The sequence below is a fragment of the Antennarius striatus genome, chromosome 9, assembly GCF_040054535.1.
Source record: "Antennarius striatus isolate MH-2024 chromosome 9, ASM4005453v1, whole genome shotgun sequence".
In the NCBI taxonomy this organism is placed as follows: domain Eukaryota; kingdom Metazoa; phylum Chordata; class Actinopteri; order Lophiiformes; family Antennariidae; genus Antennarius; species Antennarius striatus.
Window position 1 is genome coordinate 5,952,726 of NC_090784.1, and position 18,605 is coordinate 5,971,330.

Sequence of the window (18,605 nt, forward strand, 5' to 3'; positions counted from 1 at the left end):
ATGCACGTACTCCATTTGCAGTTGATGGAATTGTGTACCTCGGGAGACAACCAGGGGAAAATGTCCAGAAGAATCTGGGAGAAAACGTTGTCCGTCAGTTGTGCAGTGGATTCAGACACACAGGTCACAACATCACCACTTATTCACCAGTATGCCTCTTGCAGAACATCTCCTGGAGGAGGGTCTGACTATTGTGGGAACTTTGCGAGAGAACAAGCCGGACATTTCTCCAGTCATAAAGGCTTCCAAGTCAAGAGAGGTCCACAGCACCGAATTTGGGTTCAATGGGAAGATGACCACGATCAGCTATGTAAGAAAGAAGGGAAAGGCTGTTCTGCTGCTTAGCACAATGCACCACAGCAGGACGGTGGATGAAAACAGCCCAAGAAAAAAGAGAAACAATCCTCTTCTACATTAAGACAAAAGGGGAAGTGGATATAGTGGACCAGATGGTCGGCAACTCCACCTGCAAACGGCAGATGCAGAGATGACCCATGGTGCTCTGGTATAACCTGATTGACGTCGCCGCTCTGAATGCCTATACATTTTTCAGGGCTCAGCACCCTGAAGTTTACACAGGCATCACCCATGGATGACGCCACTTCTTCATAGAGCTCTCAGTGGAGCTTCTGACACCTCACATCAAAAGTCGACTGGAAGGTACCCCGAACCTACCAACCTACATCACAGCAATGGAAAGAGTTGTAGTGACAAAGACTGCTGAGATCCAGCCACAGGGATTTGACACAAGTCGCCAGCGGAAGAGGAAAAGGTGCAGGTTGTGTCGAAGAAAGAAAAATAGCAAAACCACTGATTGCTGTGTTAAGTGCCGCACCTCTGTGTGCGGCAGTCACAACCAGAAGCAAGTTGTTTGTGACAGATGCACACAGTGAGAGGAGATCTGTTTTTTGTGTGAATGTCGGCCAGGCTGCCATCGCCCCCCACTGGCCCCACAGGATCTCCGCAAGTGTGAATGTGCATTTGTGTGTACAAAAAATGCAAATTCTTAAAGTTAATGAAAAAAATACATGAATAATGCAAATGTTTTCTGTCACAAACATGTTTTATTTGGAATACCTGGAATATGAATGTATTACATATTTCATTTTGAAGCCGTTGAAGAAAAGCAATCCTTGGGGTCATGTTTGACCTCTGGAAGTGTTGATGTATTGGTAACTTATGCATCCAAGGGTTAAACATGTAATAGTCTAAAGAATACAAAAAAGCATCATTCATTACATTTGACTTGAATTCAAATTTATTGAATTGGTAAATTGTTCCTGTAATATACACAAAGTGGAGCTCACTTTAAGCACGGAGTGAGTATATTTGTTAATAATGTCTCACATTTACAAGGATTCACATCAAAATGTGACAGAAGCAGATGATCAACTTAATTTAACATATGAAAATTTATTGACACTTATAGAAATCCCAGTTTGGTGAATATATCCTCAGAACCTGCAGCAGAAACCACATCCACTCATACGAGGACAGCAGTTGCAGCAAAACTTGCAGCCAGCAGGGTTACGCTTCTGTCTGTTGTATGGCATCTGTGTGAAAGACAAGAGACAGGAGTTCATCTCCAGCATCATCTTCTTCACTCTGTTCATTGTCTCTCTCCTTCTATGGACCTGACATATTTGCCTCAGTCTGTTCATTGTATTGGACATACCTTCCAGGAGTCATCTGACATCTCTTCTTGGGAAGCAACTGGATGGTCATTGCTCAGTGGCTCCCCCAGCTCCTGAATCTATCAATGAATTGTGAACATTTACAGTCAGAGCCAGTACATAGCATTATACACAACAAACTCAAAGCAAATGAAATGACTGACGGACGGTCTTACTTCAGACACTGGAACAGCAGAGCTCTCCTGAATACAAATAAACACCAGCATGATGGCCACTGCAACTACAACACTGAAAGTCTTCATGTTTGGCGGTTTGACTGGTTTAGTTTGAGCTCCTCTGACTCTTCTGGTGACTCTTGTCAGCTCCTTTGACTTCTCCTCTCTGATGGAGGAATGCTGTGAGTGTGTTGGTATTTATACTGACTTGACTTCAGTTGCCTCATTATTGACAACACCTCTGCTGGGAATGATAAAGGGAAGTTCCACTGATGGAAATTCAGCTCTTTCTGCTTCAAAACAATTAATCAATGTTTCTACAGAAAATGAAACACAAATTTTGTTGAAATGTCTGATTTTTTACATGGTTTTTACACATAATGAATCTGAAACTTTGTTTCTGATTTCTGGTAAAATGTTACATCTTTCAACAGATCAATAATAAACATGCAATAGAACACGGCAGTGATCCTGATGTCTCGACGTTTAACAGTTTTTAATAGTTTGATATTTTACATCATCCAAATTTATACATTTTTTAAGCAATTACGGTATCAAATTAATCAATTTTTATTCATCTAAATTTTCAACAATACACAGCTGTTAGGGTTAAGCTATGCATTTGTTCTCTGTTCACTTGTGCATGAAAGGGAGTAATTGAAATTTACAAAGTTATCCACCTGGTTTAATTGAAGGAAAATGTTAATATTGGAGTTTCAGATATAGTCAAATTGTGAACTCAAACAACATTGAAAAAAAAGGGTAGCCTGTTGAAAACAATGGCTATTCAGGTGTTTATTTCATCATATATGCAGTGATTGATGCTGTTTGTTACAAAGATGTGATATACAGTATGTTCATTTATTACTGAGGGATATTGATATTGATTGAATTTCCTGAAAATTAACAACATCCTTGATGTTTCAGAATCAACTGAAAACATGGACTTCTTTATCTTTTACTTTTCTTTTGGACTTGGTTCACAAAATCATAAGGTTTTATAACCTAAATAGTCTGACATGAAAAGGTTTTACAGGGTTGCTGTTGCATTGTGTTGTTCATGCTGGATTGCTCAATTAACAGATGCAGGTTAGTTATAGATCAGAAACACAAATTACATAAAATTATTTTATACTTCAGTAAACAAGCCTTCGAAATAATAATTGATTTGTGGCACAGAAATCTCACTTCCCATCATTGAGGACTTTCCCATTTTCATTCCCAGCAGAGGTCTTGTCACTGATAAGGCAACTGAAGTCAAGTCAGTACAAATACCAACACACTCACAGCATTCCTCCATCAGAGAGGAGAAGTCAAAGGAGCTGACAAGAGTCACCAGAAGAGTCAAAGGAGTTCAAACTAAACCAGTCAAACCTCCAAACATGAAGACTTTCAGTGTTGTAGTTGCAGTGGCCATCATGCTGGTGTTTATTTGTATTCAGGAGAGCTCTGCTGTTCCAGTGTCTGAAGTAAGACCTTCCGTCAGTTGTTCCATTTGCTTTGAGGTTGTTGTGTATAATGCTATGTACTGGCTCTGACTGTAAATGTTCACAATTCATTGATAGATTCAGGAGCTGGAGGAGCCACTGAGCAACGACCATCCAGTTGCTCCCCAAGAAGAGATGTCAGATGACTCCTGGAAGGTATGTCCAATACAATGAATGGACTGAGGCAAATATGCAAGGTCCATGGAAGGACAGAGACAATGAACAGACTGAGGATGATGATGATGATGCTGGGGATGAACTCCTGTCTCTTGTCTTTCACACAGATGCCATACAACAGACAGAAGCGTAACCCTGCTGGCTGCAAGTTTTGCTGCAACTGCTGTCCTCGTATGAGTGGATGTGGTTTCTGCTGCAGGTTCTGAGGGTATCTACACCAGCCCTGAGTGACTTTTAAATATTCAAGAATGTTGATAGATTTGTGAGAATGCAGGTCACATGATGTGAAAGTATCAGCCACACAGTAGGAAATACTCAATATCTGCTGATAAATCATTTGATGCCAATGGATTAAAACTTTTTGAATATGTATAAATAAGTTTGCGTAAGTAAAGTCTAGTGTACCGCAAGGCTTGATCCTTGACCATACAATGTTTTCTTCTCATATGTTTCCCCTCGTTGATATTTTTTGGAAATATGACCTTTGAGTCCATTGCGACCCTTATGATACACAACTTTCACTTTCTTGAGCCAACTGATCTTTCCCAATTCTGTACTTTAGAGGCATGTCTCTTAGAAATTAATAAATGTATAATACTGATAAAATGTATGTGTTTTACTTTCTGCAAATAAACGTTGACGAAACTGAGCTTTTATTCTTATACTGGAAAATCCGACATAAATTGTTAATTTTGATGGCAGCATTTCTTATGAAAGCTCTGCTGCTGGAATGATTTTTGATCCCCATTTAGCATTTTAGGGCCACATGAGATCCATCCATCTTCTAATCACTGCTTTTTCCGCCGTAGCGGGTCACGAGGAGCTGGAGCCAATTCGAACTGGCTCAAGGCTTGAAGCGGGGCAAACTCAAGGCACGACGCCAGTGCACCGCGGAGATACACAGAGACAGACTCTGCATTACTTTACGAACTTCTTCTGATGAAAGTTTTAATTTGTTTTGTGTATCCTAATATCTAGTGATATTGTTCAAACTGTTGCATATTTTACTGTATTTTGTTCAATGCCTCTTTTTCCACGAAGTGTACTGGCATCATGATGCATGGTGGTTTTGCGAATTAAATAAAATTCAATAACTGATTGAGAAATATATCAAGAGTATCCTGGAAATTTGACACATAAATGAAAGAGTTCAGTTTGCACAGTTAGCCTTCGTGGGAGCAGAACTCCTTGTTATGTACTGTATAACACACTCCACAGACACCAGGGGTCCAGCAGCAGAGGTCACATTTAATGTGGCATTAACAATTTTGATACATGTCAAGAAAAATTGCACTTTTTTAATGTAAGACCTGAAGAATATGAAACACCATTGCACATGATATTTTCTTTGAAATAATATTTATTAAAACAATGAATGTTTCCTGTATTATACACAAAGTGGAGCTCACTTGAAGCACATATTGTATTTATTAATAACATCATATGTTTACAAGGACTCGCATCTAAAAGTGACAGAAGCAGACTATCAACCTAATTCAAGATGTCGAAATTTATTGACACTCGAAATCCCAGATTGGTGCAGATGTCCTCAGAACCTGCAGCAGAAACCACATCCACTCATACGAGGACAGCAGTTGCAGCAAAACTTGCAGCCAGCAGGGTTACGCTTCTGTCTGTTGTATGGCATCTGTGTGAAAGACAAGAGACAGGGGTTCATCCCCAGCATCATCATCATCATCATCCTCACCCTGTTTATTGTCTCTCCTTTTCTATGGACCTTACATATTTGCCTCAGTCCATTCATTGAATTGGACATACCTTCCAGGAGTCATCTGACATCTCTTCTTGGGAAGCAACTGGATGGTCGTTGCTCAGTGGCTCCTCCAGCTCCTGAACCTGTCAATGAATTGTGAACATTTAAAGTCAGAGCCAGTACATAGCATTATACACAACAACCTCAAAGCAAATGAAATGGTTCAGACTGGAGGTCTTACTTCAGACACTGGAACAGCAGAGCTCTCCTGAATACAAATAAACACCAGCATGATGGCCACTGCAACTACAACACTGAAAGTCTTCATGTTTGGCGGTTTGACTGGTTTAGTTTGAACTCCTCTGACTCTTCTGGTGACTCTTGTCAGCGCCTTTGACTTCTTCTCCTCTCTGATGGAGGAATGTTGTGAGTGTATTTATACTGACTGGACTTCTGTTGCCTTATCAGTGACAAGACCTCTGCTGGGAATAAAAATGGGAAAGTCCTCAATGATGGGAAATGAGATTTCTGTGCCACAAATCAATCATTATTTTGAAATCTTGTTTTCTTAAGTTTAAAACCCTTTTTTAAAACTCGTGTCTCTGATCTGTGACTAAAGCCTGCATCTGTTAATTGAGCAATGCTGCATGAACAATTCAACAGCAACCCTGGTTTCTTAACAGCTACCAGTTGTTAATAGTTCAGTATTTTACAGGACACAGATTAATCACTCTGATTTAAATGACTGTGAGGTCATAATAATGTCATCAGATTTTATTAGCCCTATAATGTACATCGTTTTCATGTCAGTAATACTAAGATATGAAACTTTCTGTTATCGTGAACCAAATCCAAAAGAGAAGTATAAGATAAAGGAGGCAGTTTTTCGAGTTTACTCTGACAACAGTAAGAATATTACAAATTTTCAGGGAATTCAATAAATATCCCTGAGTAATAACTGAACATATATCACATCTTTGTAAAAACATTTGCATTAATCACTGTATATATGATGAAATAAACACCTGAATAGTCATTGTTCTAAACAGGCTTCCCACTTTTTCATAGTTGTTTGAAATTATCGTTTAATAATCTGAAACTCCATTTTTAACATTTTTCTTCAATCAAATCAGGTGGATAACTTTGTAAATTTTAATTACTTATGTAATGCACAAGCGGACAGAGAACAAATGCATAGCTTGACCCTAATATGCTGTTTATCGTTGTAAATCAAGATGACTATGACCTCACAAATATAACAAATCAATTAATCTGGAAGATGTGTAATACAAGACTTTTAACAACTGTTAAATGTCAGGACATCAGGATCACTGCTGCATTGTGTTGCATGTTTATTATTGATCTGTTGAAAGATGTACTGTAACATTTTACCTCAGATAAGAAACACAACTTCAGATTTATTATGTATAAAAATCATATAAAAAATCAAATATTTCAACATAATACGTTCGCTTCACTTTGTATAGAAACATTGATTAATTGGTTTGGGGCAGAAAGAGCTGAGTTTCCATCGGTGGAACTTCCCTTTGTCATTACCAGCAGAGGTGTTGTCAATAATGAGGCAACTGAAGTCCAGTCAGTATAAATACCAACACACTCACAGCATTCCTACATCATAGAGAAGAAGTCAAAGGAGCTGACAAGAGTCACCAGAAGAGTCAAAGGAGTTCAAACTAAACCAGTCGAACCTCCAAACATGAAGACTTTCAGTGTTGTAGTTGCAGTGGCCATCATGCTGGTGTTTATTTGTATTCAGGAGAGCTCTGCTGTTCCAGTGTCTGAAGTAAGACCTTCAGTGTGATTCATCTCATTTGCTTTGAGTTTGTTGTGTATAATGCTATGTACTGGCTCTGACTGTAAATGTTCACAATTCATTGATAGATTCAGGAGCTGGAGGAGCCACTGAGCAATGACCATCCAGTTGCTACCGAAGAAGAGATGTCAGATGACTCCTGGAAGGTATGTCCAATTCAATGAATGGACTGAGGCAAATATGTAAAGTCCATTGAAGGAGAGAGACAATGAACAGAGTGAGGAGGATGATGATGATGATGATAATGCTGGAGATGAACTCCTGTCTCTTGTCTTTCACACAGATGCCATACAACAGACAGAAGCGTAACCCTGCTGGCTGCAAGTTTTGCTGCAACTGCTGTCCTCGTATGAGTGGATGTGGTTTCTGCTGCAGGTTCTGAGAAAATCTGCACCAGCCTTTCAACTTCAAAAACTGTCAATACATGTTCATGTGTTAAATTAAGTTGATGATTTGCATCACTGTTAGATGTGGGTCCTTATAAACATGTGAGCTTGTTCATAAACATCCTCAATCACTGCTTCAATTAAACTCCACTTTGCGTATAATATAATAACAATTCATCATTTCAATAAATTTGAATTCATGTGAAACGTAATGTGTGATGGTATTTTATACTTTTTAGGTTTTACAATATCAACAGTAACATTTTCTTTGATATTAATCAAAATAGTGAATATCTCATTAATTATGACCCCCTGCTGCTGACCTTTGGTGTCCGTGGAGTGTGTTACACACAACGAGTTCTGCTCCCACGAAGGCTGACTGTGTTATCTGTCTTTAAGGAAACTGAACTTTTCCATGTATGTTTTCCCACATTTTCAGGATGCTTCCGAATTTAGTAATTTTGTTGATTTTATGTGCTCAGTGAGATTTTTATCATCAGTCAATTTTGTTTAACTTGCAAAACCACTATGTATCATGGTCCTAATACATGTTGTAGAAAAAAAGAGGTAATAGACAAAATAAAGCATGCAACAGTCCAAACAATGTCACTAAATGTCAGGGTACTTACAAAAACAAAACATTTCACGGTTGAGAAGGGCTATTGTAATAAGATGCTATGTCATTTAGTGCATAGAAGTAGTGTTTCAACCTTCATTTAGAACTTTAGGTTTCTTCCCTAACTTGTGGGAGGAGTTCATCCCAGGGATAACAAGCTCGATAAACAAATGCTCTGAAATCAAGTAGTTATTGTTGATGGAATGACCAGGACATATTTTTGAATTTTTCTAGATGAGTACTCTGGCCATGGTCTGTAATCATATTGATTGGAAATTAATTTTGTGTGTACCAAACTGATCTTCTGGATCCTCATACAGGTCTGAAGTGATTAGTACTACTGTCTTCCTTCCCAACATCAGAATAAGCATCATCATATCCTGATGTTCTGTCGTGTTGCCTGAACACTTCATCTTTTCTTCATTCCACTTACTGATCTCCCCTCTCTCATCTCCCAGAAACTCCCCTGTCTCTCCTTGTCTAAATCTGCCTATGTTTCTACCTGAAATAGAACCAGAGATATGTTCCAATACATATGGTCTCAGATGAACATGCAGTGCCACCCTGGCAGACAAAGTAAATCATCCACACACACAGCCAATGGAAATAGGAAATACTGGTTGTGATTGGCTTATCTCAAAAGGGAGTGGTCACTGATTGGTAACTGTTCCTATGGGACTGTTACTGATCAAGTTATGAAGTGATGTTTAAAAAATTGATACCCCAGAGAGGATAATCATTTCAGCATTTGACATCCCTGAGGATGAAGAGCAGTGTAAAGTCCTTAAAAGGTCCTTGGGGAGCATGTTTCATCCTCAAAGAAAAAATGGCATGTAGTGTAGTTGTACTGGATGACTAAACCACTGACCATCTGATAAGTTCACAATGCTCATAACACCTAAGCCACAGTCACCCTTTGATTTCACTGTCATGGGTTGTAGCAGTAGGATCCAAATGAAACAATCTCAGAAATGTAACAGTAATTCCGATATGATCCTTCTTCAGGTACTTACAAGAGCTATGGCACAGAGAACAGGTAAGAGAGACTGAGTCCACGCTGAGCAAGGCAAGCTCATGGTTGGGTCAGAAAGCTGAAGCAAAGTGCAAAAGGGGGGATATGATTGGGCAACCAGATGCAGCTTTAGCAATGGGTGAGGGGAGTCGACCAGGTGACAAGGGAGAGGCCGGAAAACAGGGACGAGGAGGAAGAGCAGGTGTAAAAATACCGAGGAACTTGCAGACTGCGATGTTTAACGTTTCAGTGGGGTTGTGTTAATGTTTTAAGTGTGGAATATGGGAGTCCAAGTTTGCGTGGCTGTCCAAAAGTTGTTTAAATCAATCCACTGGACTTTAAGAAAGTTTCTTGAAAATGTTTCACCTCTCATCCAAGAGACTTCTTCAGTTTTAGTGGTGGCTTATTAACCCTGTGAGATTAATTAGATGACAACTGTGTTACATATGGTTGGAACGGTCAAGTTATTTAATTAGTATAGAAAATTTAAACATGCAGAAGTTGACACAAAATCCTTTACAGGCATAGCGGGGAAAGTAAACAGTAATGTGCATTGAAAATACAAAATAAAGTATACAAGACTAAATAAAGTAATAAAATGAAAAATAAAAAGAAACAATTAAAAGAAAGAATAAAAGAAGAACTAACAAGGTATAAAAGAATTATAAGAGTACAACAAAGCATTTAAATAAATTAGGACTAAAGATGACAAAAACGAGGATAAAAATGCAGATACAAAAATAAATACAATAAAACAACAGTTGAGAGGACAAATGCAAATGCAATGAAAAGGAATTAAAAGTAAAAAGTTGAAAGCGTTTGTCCGAGTTAGACTTTAAACTGACAATAGTGTTACATGATTTGGCATTGGGTGGGGAGGACTTCCAAAGTTTAGGGTCTACTACAGAAAAGGCTCAGTACCCTCTGATTTTTAGGCATGTCTGGGGGATGGCAAGGGGCTGTTGTGGAACTGAACGACCTGGAAAGGGTGTAGGTGGATAAATGGCTGGAGATATATAGAGAGGCTTGACCATCGAGTCTGGTAATACTGGAAAATCAATCCTTAATTTGTAAATGTGTGTCACACAAACCTATTCACACCTAAAATCTACTGAAGCCCATCTAACTTACTTAAATTGACTATCGATTTATTGCCTTCAACACAGATACAGGTTTCCTAGAGTTGAATTTTCATCTAATAGTTTTATAAAACAAATATAACAAAATTTGTGGAATGAAATAATAAAATACAAGAAAATAGATTTGTTCACATTCACATTACTTGTATTGAACGACGGCATCTTTAACATCATTTTCAGCCTTTGTATCCTATCAGTCAGTAGATTTGCATTTTGCTACCTTGTGTCTATTAAGTTTGGTTAAGTTTAAGTTTTTATTGTTTCATAATTTTATTAGTTTTATCAATTTGTTTTGGTGTTATTTTTTTATTTGATATTACAATAAATTTCACAGCCAGAAATGCCCCACCTATTCCATGCTTCAATTCATACTCTTGTGAATGCATAGCCATGTGTTCACATTTTTGAGTGTCAAATAAATATTTCTCTGTAAATGTTATGATATCTGACCTTTAATGGTGCACCTCGCCACAGAGCTTTTTAATTAATTTATTTTTTAATTAAAAATAATACAGGGTTAACATTAGCTAGTTGATGTATCAATTAAAAACGAAAGTACCATCAGTAAAAATGAGTTTAAACCTGCAGTAAAGACTTATTTAATCCTTAACTCTTCATGTATGGTAGTCAAAAGAAGCTAGACGTTTTGATGGAATGCTGGGAACTGTGCCAAAGCATGTGTAACACAGGAAGAAAGTCCAATAGAAGACCTTTGTAATTAGTCCAATAAATGTTTTCACTTGAATGTATATGAAACAAAGCAGGGCTTATTATAGCATGCGTGGGTTTTATTTTGAGGGCTTGTAAGTGGATGATGTCTTCTGCATGGAGTCAAAGGCCATTGTGTTTCTGTGATGTGAAACTATTTAAATTGAGCCATTTCCCTTAGCTAAACATGTGTCCAGCTACATCTGAATGAAACTGCTTCCCTCGCTCCTAATAAGAGGACGTAATGAATACATTGCTCCTTTTGGCTTTGCCCTTGTTTAAAGTTCTTTTTATCCTTTTCTTGTAATTCTGATATAATATATAAATAACTACTGAAAAGCATGCTGGTTCTCATTAGGTAACATGGATGCCTACAACCAGGGCAGCACAGTGGGGCAGTGGATACCAACAGCAAGTTGGTTTCAGATTTGATTCCTTTCTGTACAGTTTGAATGTTCTCCCCGTGTCTGCGTGGATTCTCTCCCACGCAGACACGGGGAGAGAACCCCATCCTCCTCCCACCTCCAAAACCATGCAGCTTGTCAGTAGGTGTAAGCGTGAGCATGCATGGTTCTTTGTCTTTCATGTGGCATCTTGTCCGGTGTTTACCCCACCTCTCGCCCATAACCAAGGGAGACCCGTGACCAGCAAGAGGGATAAGCGACTGCAGATGAGACAGTTGCGATCGTCTCATCTACTAGAAAATGGATGGATGGTTACAATTCAGCAAAATGGTGACATTGCGGTTATGGTTGAGAAAAAAAACCCTTGTCAAGTGAAACTAATATGTGTCAATACTGTTGAAAACTGTTGCGCTAATTACTGTAAAGTTAGCTTACATGCATGGATCAACATTTTCCAACATGTAATATCTGAAATTCATAGATATACATGATCCTAAGACTCCAACTTTACTGGGCTGGGCCCCTCAGGCTCCTCTGACAGATGTGGCTTTCCTGAGGGTGTCTGTGGGGGCAAGAGGGGGCAGAAAGTGGTAGACAGGGGGTCAGGCAAATTCACCACAGGGTGTCGGCTCGCCAAAATTGTTGCCATATGAATGGCCTTCTGATAAGTAAAATAGAGTGAACAGAAGAGTAGAAGGTGGTTTCTAGGTCATCTGGATAGGTAGGTGTGTAAGTAGAATGGTGAACAGAGAGCAAACATGGACTCAGAACATGAGGTGGGATGACTGGGTGTTCATCATTGCATTGATGAGTGATACAAGAAGGCCTTTGGTCCTGTTTCTCTTTGCGGTAAAGGCTACAAAGCTCCAGTCAAAGGGCTTCCACTGGCCTCTAATTATTTGTGTCCGGAGTTGGTTAATTAAGCCATGAGATAGTCGGTCAGACTCAACAGGAGGTGGTATATTTAGCCGGCTCGTGAGGCCCTGCGTGGTGGTTGTTTTGAGGTGACAGAGCTGTCTGTTGCGGCCTGCTCGGTTGCAGCCTGTCACGCCTGTAAAAATGTTTGTGAAGTGAAGAAACCAAAGAGCTGTGGTGTTGTGCCAAAAAAGGGTCCCGCGCTCACTGTTGGTGCCTAATGACAGAGCTACACATAAGCTGCAACAGTTGTGTGGATGTAAGTCTGCTGTGAAGGCACCCTTTGAGTGGTAAAGAAACTTCCTTTCTTCTTTTATCAAGCACTGCAGCAGAGAGTAAACACGTGTGGGGGGAAGAATATATTTGTGCAGAACCCATCTTCCTCATTTAACATACCTAGCCTGTAATTAACATGGAATCTTAATTGGAAAGCTAATCAATCTATATAACTTTCAAGGCAGGCTTGTAAAGACCTGCACTCATACAAACTATGGCTGCAGTACATCATTGGAGACATTGGCAAGGGAAATGGTTAGTCTTTCAGCCACCCAGGAGCATTTACTACTCAAAATGGCCTTTTCAACAATGCATCTCGTCCCATTCTCACAACACTCTACTTATTCCATGGCAGTCAAAATAAGGCACACTGGAAATCACTCCTGTTTTATCCATGTTGCTTTACACCCTACTTTTATAGTGTAACATGGCAAGCATTACACAGATGAGAGACTAATGATATATTTTCTCAGCTGGAACGTGGGCATTGTACCTTGGGCCCAGAACCATGTAGAGTCTCAGTAAATTAGCGTGCACCATTAAGTGAAAAGTGAACAGTGTGCCAGAGCTGTGCTGGCCTGGGATTTATCCTACACAGTTGAAGGGAGAGCTATAGGAGATATTGAACCTTCGCAGAATGGAAGCCCACCGTCAGCAAGAAGTCACAGGGCATGTCTGAAAACCCAGACTTCACCGTCTGACGGCTCAGAAATATCAATCTTAATGAAAAGGGAAAATGAATTTGGCCAGACATCTTCATTCCTCCCTCAGAAACTCCTCTGGCATGTCCTGCTGTGAGGCGATACCTTCAGTGACTTTGAACAGAAGGTTCAGACTAGAAGGGCCAACATAGTGAAACCAAACTACTGTCTTCAAAAATTCAAATCTTCTTGTGTGAACTATTCTAAATTCAGTAAATTGGAGTATTAACGATTATTGTATCAGATATGTATGTTTTAATTGTGTTTTGTCTTTTTATTACAGCAGGTCATAGATAGGTAGACAGATAGACAGATAGACTGATATATATATATATATATAGATAGATAGATAGATAGATAGATAGATAGATAGATGGATAGACAGACAGACAGACAGACAGACAGACAGACAGACAGACAGACAGACAGACAGACAGACAGACAGACAGACAGACAGACAGACAGACAGACAGACAGACAGACAGACAGACAGACAGACAGACAGACAGACAGACAGACAGACAGATAGATAGATTGATTGATTGATTCAGGGCCCTGTACACACATATACAGTACACATGTGTAAAATATAGTAAGACTGATAATACAATTTCCCCAAGGGAATTAAGTGCATTTCTTCTTTTTCTTCTAGTCTCAGGCAATAAGAGGACAGTGTCTTGAGAGGGGAGCATCCCTTCCAATGAAGACAGTCAGATTTAATGAACACGGGTCGATTGCAGGAGCACTAGGTTGTAATTCTAATATTACCATTGTGCAGCTGCAAAATTGCTTGAAATTACGGCTGACCTCCTGCACACATTTTTTTTTGTACTACTGCTGATGGTATCAGTCAAAACGTACGGTTTCTCACAGTCTTGTGCAATAGGGGTCTTTCCGCTTATTTAACAACTGGCCAAAAGGGCAAGTGGAAATTATTTTGTGTAGCAATACAAACAATTCTTAGGTGTAGGTACTATTTCTCTAGAGCCCAACACTGAGGCAATATCTCTGTTACAAATAATGGCTTCTTTGATCGTTGCTGAATCTGGTTCTTCCAAAGACGTTCAATTAGGGACTACAATAATGCTTGCAAAGACTTGAACGCTACATTAGTTAACTCAAATTTAAATGTTTAAGAGGGCCACATTACCTGTTTTTATGATTTTAATTATAATGGGGACTTATTTAAAACACATGGATGTAGTAATATGCAGCAGCTGCACAGCTCTGCCTGTGGGTATTCTTTGTTCAGCTACAAGGAAGGGGAAAAAAGGGGAAAAGGAAAAGAAAAACTTCCACATGCTAACATTTACACAGTGATTTTTTAATTGCACTCTACTTTTTAATTTTCCCTGGACTAGTGCTTCTTAAAGTAGGACTGGAGGTATTTTACTGAAGTCATGCCTTGTGCCGTACCAAGTTTTCCTGATTGCTGCCTTGTAGCCTGGCTCTTTCCTACCTGACAGCCTGTGTTATTCCTTTCATTTGCTATGACAAACATGCCAAACAGCATTTAGACTTGGACGGGCAAAGAAACACACTGGCTGGGTGAGCTTCCTCTGGGACCCTTCTTCAAAGGATTACGAGAAATTAACGTTCCTTGGTCTTGACCTGGAAATGCAGATGCCCTAATAGATATGTCTTTCTTTTTAAAGGGAAGAAGAATGTTGAATGGATCCTAATCTACGTGGCCAGAGGGCAGCCATAATCACTTCCAGTCACAATAAAGCATCTGTCAAACAAGTGAAAATAGACTCGGAGCTGATGAGCAGCTTTAAAATTTTAGACTTACTAACGTCTCAGCTACTCTGACGTTGCAGAAGAAGGACACATGTCTTTAAAGCACACTGGGCGTCTAACAGTCAATTCAAATGTCTCTCAATTTAATTTTCTCATAGACAGACCTGCAACCTTTTATTCACTGATGAGAGACACTCGCCCTGGCAAGAATTTTCCCTCCTGATATTTACGATTATGAGCCGCAGCAGTTCATCTGACCTTATATCTCTCCCGTTTGACAACCTGGCAGAGCCTGTGGAGCCCAGATCAGCAGTAAAACACGTCTGTCTGGGCAGCATGATGGATCTTCCCTCTGGTCCATGTGCATTCATTAAGGTACAAACAAGGGATATAAAGAGTCACATTTACAAAGTTAATTACAAAGAATACAATACAACCTGAAAATCAGCTGTTTTTAACTGCTGATTTTTTTGTTTTTATTTTGCTTAAAAATCCCTCTTTATACAGATATATTTGCTTTTCACTCAGATATAGAGTGGGCCAACTCTTTGTTTCATCAATCAGGATTTGAATGATTGCTTCAGAAATGTATTCTGATACAATTACAACAACCTGTAGAAACTCTGTACTCTGAAAATTGAATAATCTGATTATTTTGTTCTACTTTTTAATGAACTTATAATGAATAATTGACATAAGAGAAAGAATTGTTAATTAAATGGCTCCTATTTAAATGTAGCATGTAAAATAACAGAATAATGTGATGTGGGTGTAAACAACGGCAATGAGGTGAAAATTACTATCAAAAATGTTATGTCTGGTATTTTTTGTCAAAACACATTGGAGCCCTGATAGACTCTCACTGAAATTGCACATGTTCAAACATCAACTTTTTGCAACAGTTATCTGATCACTTTTTATTCTGCAAGTTTAACAGAATAGTTACCATTCTTGCATCCCAATGTACAGCAACATAATCTCTGACATCCCAAGCCCCATCTCAATGGAATTAACTCATAGTATTCACATAACAGCAGAAATTGCCTTATTCCTCATTTTCTAATTCTACTTTCTGTCATTTGAATGGAATCACTGTCTGTATTCTGGGTTCATTCCCAGCGGTCTAAGTGCACCATCATTGAAAACCAACCTGTTAATGTGGACTGCTGTGCTCCTGGCGTTTGTTGACTTAAAGGGTGTAAACACTCAGACCACTCAGAGTGGATGCTGTTTTTCTGAGGAAGCGGCTGCTTAGAATAAAGAGGAATGCTTCATTAGAGGGGTAAATGGAAAAGTGAGTGTTTATGATCCCAATTACCACCTTTCCTTTAGTACCTACTTTAATCATAGCCATATCCTCTCTCAGTCAACACTACAAAGCCTACCACTGCAGCACCCCACATATGCACACATTCACACACAAATTCACACACAAACGCGGGCTAGGCTTAAGAAGTTCAAGTTGCTTCAAACGGGAATGCACGGTGGAATCATTTTGCAACAGTTTTGCAGCTTGTATGTCTTTGGGTTTCTGCCGTTTCTCATCAAATGTGACAAGTTTATTTGCTGACTTCAAATCACCTGGATTCATCAACCAGAATGTGTCAACATGCCACATTCTTCTCTCTGAAGACAGTAATAGTTTTTTTTTAAAAGCTTTTAGTTCTACTCTACAGCTAAATAACCTGTGGCAGAAAACCTTTCACCATGATGATCATCATTATAGTTAATCACCATTCATTTCCAGTTTCACAAAATCCCACAAGATCAAAGATGGAGTATTTTTGAGCAAGTTCCTATGGCATCGTCTGAACAACAGTTTGGAGTAATTGAAATAATATACTGCATATCTACACACAGTTACTGAACCATCACCACAGTATGCAGATATCATAATAATAATGTGAATTTGTTTTCTCTATGTTGACGACACTGACTGCCAGTTCTACAACACACCGTCAACCCCATCTTGTGGTCGTGGCAGGTAAACTCACTCATAGGGAGCCAGACTGCCAGTAAGGTCAATTCCAGATCTGTTGAACCTGTGGAAAACAACAGTTTTTCCCTAAACCCTTCACAAATAAATCAACAAGCGGCAACAGCCTTCAGAGAAACTTTGGCTGCAGTCGGACTCTGAGGTTACATCAAACCTGACAGGAAGATGTTTGCGGCAGGGAGCTGCTGGGTCACAACAAGAACCAGGCTGCCCCAGTCACTTAAAACCTCCACAATACATTACCCAAAGACTCTCTTCTATGCTATGGCCAACATTTGATTTGTGGTCTTTGTCTCTGAGACAGTGTTTCCTGATTTGATACATCCTCAGTGTTTAGAATGTTTCTCGTTTCACTGCCTATTCCATTACATGTTGTGCACGCCAGCATTCAGGGCTGGACAGCTCTATGGCGAGATGCGACAGTTCAAACACACTGTGGTTCATTAAAGACATCCTGTTGGTTTCCACGGGGAATAGGATTCCGAAGCAGCTTGCCTTTGCCCCAGTCTGCCCTTTATACCCACACTGGCCAGACCACATCAGCTCTGAAGCTGAAATCACAGGATGACCGTGGTGAACCATACACACAATACCATTTCCATTTGTCATTTCTTTCCCGCTCAAGTGTTCAATAGATGCTATAGTATTCAGTGCTGCTCCAGGATGCCTGTGAACTATGCAAGTACTCTGTGATGTTTAATGTCATGTTTGTGGTGGCAGGACCGTCGCAGTAACTTTAAGCACCCGTGAATCAAACTTCGGCTGTACTTCACACAATGCTGAATTTTATTTAATGAGACACATTGAATTCAAAGTGAATGTAATAAGAGGGAAGAACCACTGGCTGTAACAAATGGTATTCAGTCAGTGGAAACATGCATTCAAAGCACTAAAAGGAGAGTTTTGGTTACAATAAGTCATGTTGTAATGAGCTGAAGGAGTCACCACCTCAGTTGACTCATAGGATGAAAGTTGATAGTTGAGGTTGGATCAGAAATTACTAGGTTCAGAGAGGAAACACAAAGAAACAAAGATTTCAGGATGATCAACAGTATCCACCACCCTCATTGTGGAGAGTTAGCTTTTAGGTTGCCACAGTTGTTGTGAAAGCAATCCTCTGTAAAGTTATTATTTTTTTTACACCTTAATTTATTCCTCCAGTAGTTATATATCAACCAAAATCCATCCTCCTATCATTCCCTTCTTTGGTTTCAAACATGTTACCATTCATCAGCCGTCAGTGTCTGGGGTCCACTGGGGGATATACATCTTACTGCAGCTCAGGGCAGATCACAGTCCCACTGAAGTCCAAGAGCCACAGACTTTCTAACAGATCAATTATCATATATCATACACTGCAACAAACAGTCATCTTCTACCATTGTCCTGATATGCAGTAAATGCAGTATTTTCTTTTTTGAGCCTATTTTGTTTTCAACTGCCTCTTGAAGGAAATATTACTCTTACTCTCTAGTAGATAAATCCTTCATTATGGTCATGGTCAGTAACATTGTGTGTTATGCAGGTAGTGAAAAGCATTTTGGTGAAAAGTTCAAAAAGTAAGTATAGATTGTGTGTTGAGTTTTATTTTATTTTCATTTATTGTACTGTATATGTGTGAAAACAAAGACTGGTACCTGAAATTGCTGCT

The 18,605-nt window shown here is 39.3% G+C and overlaps 4 protein-coding genes across 4 annotated transcripts; 2 read left to right on the forward strand and 2 right to left on the reverse strand.

The window, feature by feature from the left end:
* Window positions 1-1,325: 1,325 nt before the first annotated feature.
* LOC137601479 (hepcidin-like) lies at window positions 1,326-2,004 on the reverse strand. The gene is made up of 3 exons (XM_068323676.1): window positions 1,850-2,004; window positions 1,676-1,753; window positions 1,326-1,553 (listed from the first exon to the last, which is right to left on the reverse strand). The coding sequence occupies exons 1-3, from the start codon at window positions 1,934-1,936 to the stop codon at window positions 1,455-1,457; spliced, it is 264 nt and encodes an 87-aa protein (XP_068179777.1). The 5' UTR covers window positions 1,937-2,004; the 3' UTR covers window positions 1,326-1,454.
* Window positions 2,005-3,231: 1,227 nt separating this feature from the next.
* LOC137601467 (hepcidin-like) lies at window positions 3,232-4,007 on the forward strand. The gene is made up of 3 exons (XM_068323658.1): window positions 3,232-3,318; window positions 3,415-3,492; window positions 3,621-4,007. The coding sequence occupies exons 1-3, from the start codon at window positions 3,232-3,234 to the stop codon at window positions 3,717-3,719; spliced, it is 264 nt and encodes an 87-aa protein (XP_068179759.1). The 3' UTR covers window positions 3,720-4,007.
* Window positions 4,008-5,049: 1,042 nt separating this feature from the next.
* On the reverse strand, window positions 5,050-5,623 carry LOC137601415 (hepcidin-like). Its single transcript, XM_068323587.1, has 3 exons — window positions 5,469-5,623; window positions 5,293-5,370; window positions 5,050-5,161 (listed from the first exon to the last, which is right to left on the reverse strand). The coding sequence occupies exons 1-3, from the start codon at window positions 5,553-5,555 to the stop codon at window positions 5,063-5,065; spliced, it is 264 nt and encodes an 87-aa protein (XP_068179688.1). The 5' UTR covers window positions 5,556-5,623; the 3' UTR covers window positions 5,050-5,062.
* Window positions 5,624-6,916: 1,293 nt separating this feature from the next.
* Window positions 6,917-7,443, forward strand: LOC137601538 (hepcidin-like). Its single transcript, XM_068323762.1, has 3 exons — window positions 6,917-7,031; window positions 7,130-7,207; window positions 7,345-7,443. Exons 1-3 carry the CDS (start codon window positions 6,945-6,947, stop codon window positions 7,441-7,443), a joined length of 264 nt encoding a protein of 87 aa, XP_068179863.1. The 5' UTR covers window positions 6,917-6,944.
* Window positions 7,444-18,605: the final 11,162 nt, after the last annotated feature.